This window comes from Phalaenopsis equestris, unplaced genomic scaffold (assembly GCF_001263595.1).
Source record: "Phalaenopsis equestris unplaced genomic scaffold, ASM126359v1 Scaffold215017, whole genome shotgun sequence".
Taxonomy (NCBI): Eukaryota; Viridiplantae; Streptophyta; class Magnoliopsida; order Asparagales; family Orchidaceae; genus Phalaenopsis; species Phalaenopsis equestris.
This window is the reverse complement of record NW_018233755.1, coordinates 3335-7347: the sequence shown is the minus strand read 5'-3', so window position 1 is coordinate 7347 and position 4013 is coordinate 3335. Positions and strand designations below refer to the sequence as shown.

At 33.3% G+C, this 4013-nt stretch overlaps 1 protein-coding gene across 1 annotated transcript in view; it reads left to right on the top strand.

The window, feature by feature from the left end:
• LOC110037094 (lysM domain receptor-like kinase 3) overlaps window positions 1-3369 on the top strand; it is a 4432-nt gene extending 1063 nt beyond the window's left edge. Inside the window, exons 2-10 of the mRNA XM_020741670.1 lie at window positions 74-253; window positions 367-506; window positions 603-692; window positions 782-887; window positions 972-1123; window positions 1305-1402; window positions 1510-1648; window positions 2378-2476; window positions 3163-3369. Coding sequence (XP_020597329.1) covers window positions 74-253; window positions 367-506; window positions 603-692; window positions 782-887; window positions 972-1123; window positions 1305-1402; window positions 1510-1648; window positions 2378-2476; window positions 3163-3327 — 1169 coding nt within the window. The 3' untranslated portion in view covers window positions 3328-3369. The remainder of the gene's footprint in view (window positions 1-73; window positions 254-366; window positions 507-602; window positions 693-781; window positions 888-971; window positions 1124-1304; window positions 1403-1509; window positions 1649-2377; window positions 2477-3162) is intronic.
• The last annotated feature ends 644 nt before the right edge of the window (window positions 3370-4013 follow it).

The window sequence follows — 4013 nt, the reverse complement described above, 5'->3', positions numbered from 1 at the left end:
TATATATATATATATATCTAGTTTTATTATTTTATGAAGGATTGAATGATTATTATTAATAATGATTAATTAGGGAAGAAATTGGCTTTGGGGATAACGATACCGGTAATTATTGTCATTCTATGCGGGGTGGTCATATTTTTTCTATGGAGGAGGCGGTCGCGTAGAAAGCTCCCAAAGAACGAAACAAGGGCGATTACGAGTGCGAAGTCCGGACTCGCGCTGCTGGAAAGCCAATACAATCTGGAGGGGGGTAAGATGATAATTAATTAATTAATCTGTGTAAATATTCGAATTACGTTGATTACTTGATTAGGCACTAAGTAATTTTACTAATTGCTGATTATGGGCGCTAATTATGAGTAGAAGAGAAGGCGTTCGATTCGGATAGGCCGGTGATTTTTAGCCTGGAGGAGGTGGAGAGAGCGACGTCTAACTTTGATAATTCAAGAGTGATTGGAGTGGGTGGCTTTGGGAGTGTGTATTATGGAATTCTCGCAGACAAGGTGATTATTGTTTCAAGTAATTAGTTTTGGTGCAATTAAAAGCTTAATTAATCTCTATTAAGGGGTTAATTAACTTTGGTTTTATTATAATGATAGGAGGTTGCGATTAAGAAGATGAAGTCCAACATGTCCAAAGAGTTCTTTGCAGAGCTGAAGGTTTTGTGCAAAGTGCACCACATAAACGTGGTATGTACTTGCTTCACCTTTTCTTTAAGCTTTGCCTCATAAAATATTGAATGAAGCATTACTGATATATAATGGAATGAATGCGAAAGGTTGAGCTGATAGGGTTTGCGAGTGGCGACGATCACTTATACCTTGTGTACGAATACCTTCAAAATGGCTCGCTCAGCGACCATCTCCATGACCCACTGCTGAAAGGTGAACACAATTATATCTAAAATTGTTATATCATATTAATTATTTGCAAATATAAAATGATTTGGTGCTAATTAAACGTAACAGGACACCAGCCTCTGTCATGGACTGCAAGAGCTCAGATAGCTCTGGACACTGCCAGAGGAATCGAATATATTCACGATTTCACTAAGTCTCGCTACGTGCATAGAGATATAAAGAGCAGCAATATTCTGCTGGATAATTGCCTCAGAGCAAAGGTAATAATTAATGCCACAGTGGAAAAAATATATATTACATGACATTAGATTTGATGCTATTTGGTGGTATTGTGATAGTATTGTACCCAATACAGTCACAATACCGTTAAATATCACTAAATATGCATATTTTGTCTGCACATAATAATATTTCTTCTTGGTTATTTTATTGTTGTTACAGGTAGGGGATTTTGGGCTTGCGAAGCTTGTGGAGCGCAGCAGCGAAGATGAGCTGATTGCTACTAAACTGGTTGGAACGCCTGGTTATCTCCCTCCAGAGTAGGAAAATTTGCTTTGCGCTGGGTTCATTTGGAATAATTTTTATTGGAATAATCTGCAGTTACTACTAAGGTTTTAGAAATGTTGATGTAATTAATGCTGAGCAGGTCGCTTATGGAGTTCCAGACATCAACCAAAACGGATGTGTTCGCCTTCGGAGTTGTCATTGCAGAGCTCATCACAGGCTGCCGTGCCTTGAGTCGCGACAATAAAGAAGCCACAAAGATGAAATCTCTCGTCCCTGTTGTAAGTCATCAAAAAAGAAAGAAAAGAAAAAAATCATTTCAATCAATTTTTTTTTTCTTTTTTCCTTCCGGAAGATTTAAATATTTATACCACTAAATTCTTTTATATATATCTATATAGTTTTTAAAAAAAAATGGGTTGGAAACTATTAGACGAGCCTCCTGACTAATGTGTCTAAGAATTTCATTCTGCACATAGTCGGGATCAAATCCGTGACACCCTAGAGATCTTACAAACTCTACCAACCAATGGGTCACATTAGCCGACACACACATACATATATGTAAATGTCACCATGTATATAGATGAAAAGATGTGCTTTAGTTCTTAATAATTAAATTTAGAGTAGGCAAATTATCAAATATTTATTTTTTGAAATATTATACAAAAAATTTATTAAGAGGGTAAAATTATAAATCTTCTTAAATTATATAGAAAAAAATTATCACATTTTCTATGCTTAATAGTCAAATATCAAATTCCAGGGTGGACCGTGGACTTAGCCTAGTTCAATTTCAAACTCCGAAGATAATCTAGTTTTGTTTGTAGATAACTGGGTAATATAATCATAAAAATCAAAGTTTAGTTGTTAGATATTAATTAATAAATAAAAATTTAGGTGTTAGATCACCACTTTGTTTCCAATTAATATGTTACGAGTAAGAGCACAAAAAAAATATTTTCTAAAAGAAAGATTATTTGTCTTGTTTGTTTGCCATTTCAAAACAGATGAAAGCTGTTTTTAATGACGAAGATCCTGAGAGTGCATTAGAAGAAAAAGTTGAAGGAAGCCTCAGGAGCAGCTCTCCCATGGAATCAGTCTTTAAGGTTTGAAAATCTAATAATTTTTTAGATTTTTTTTTTAATTTGATTTATTTTTTAATAAAAAGTTTATATTTTTTATGTCTCATGCTTAGAAGGCCCCCAATTCTAGAAAGTTCCCTCTGCAAATTATATATATATATATATATATAAATAGCAGTTTTGAAGGTCAGATCAATTTGGTCAAATTCTAATAAATTTAGTGACTAAATTAAATAAATATGTAGGACGAGAATGAAAATATCTAACAAATCTGAGACTTTTTAGCAGTTTTGAAGGTCAGATCAATTTGGTCAAATTCTGATAAATTTAGTGACTAAATTAAATAAATATGTTGGACGACAATGAAAATATCTAACAAATCTGAGACTTTTTATTATGTTTGTCCATTTTAATATCAGAATTTCTGAAGCGTTCAATTTCAGTTTCTTAATCTATCAAATTTGAGCCGAATTGGTCCTACAAATTTGAAGTGTTCGATTTGGTTAAATTTTGATGAATTAAGTAGTTAAATTGCATACTTCAAGAAATTCAATGTGTAATTTGTACTAATTTTTAAAAACTGAAATACACTTTTTAATGCATGCATGCATGTAGAAATTGAAGCTTGGAGTTTGGAATGTAAATACATAGAAATCGATTGGTATATATGCAAATCTTTCTGTTTCATAAACAAATTGATTGTGTTACAGATGGCCGAGATCGCCGCTTGGTGTCTGAGCGATGACCCCTTCGACCGGCCGGAAATAAGCGAGATAACGGCGAAGCTATCTCAGATTCTCTCCGCCTCAATAGAATGGGAAGCTTCTATGAGCGGATCCGGCGATGTATTCAGCGGCGTCCTCACCGGAAGATAACAAAACAGAAAAAAAAATCCGATTTTTTTTTCTTTTTACTTCTTCAGGAATGAAAAAAATGGCTCTTTTGCGGTTGTGATATATGTAAATTTGCGGTTGTGATATATATAAATTTAAATGATTTTGCTTCGTAGTAATCACATATTTATATATAAAATTAAAATTTGTTCATATTAATAAAAAACTTATAATTTGCCATATGGAAGCAGATGAATAGCTTTCAAATGAGCAGTGCTTTGCTGATAAAGGGCAAGGAGATTGAGATAACTGAGCGCTCCTCTGCATGACATATTGCAGATTTAAATATAGCTAAATGTTGACATTTTGTCAATTTTAAAGTATTAAAATGTTTAAATTAATCAGTGTTTGTTTTTATACATATATAATAAAATTTAGGGATGGAGTTAGGTGGCGATGACCGGCTGGTGGGTATGAAGGCTGCTAGTCTGCTGACTTCGTCTAAATATGCCACGATTTCAGTTAAATTTTCTTGCTTTAATATGTATGCCATATGTGGCACCTAAATTCAATTTATCTATACATGAAAATGTGTTTATTTTAATATTTAAAGAAGTGCTATTTGCTATGTGCTATGTGATATGAGTGTAAATGCAAAAAAGTAAAAGTCTAGGTGTTAGATATGTAAATAGATATGAATTGGGTGTTATGTATGTAAACGCCATGTA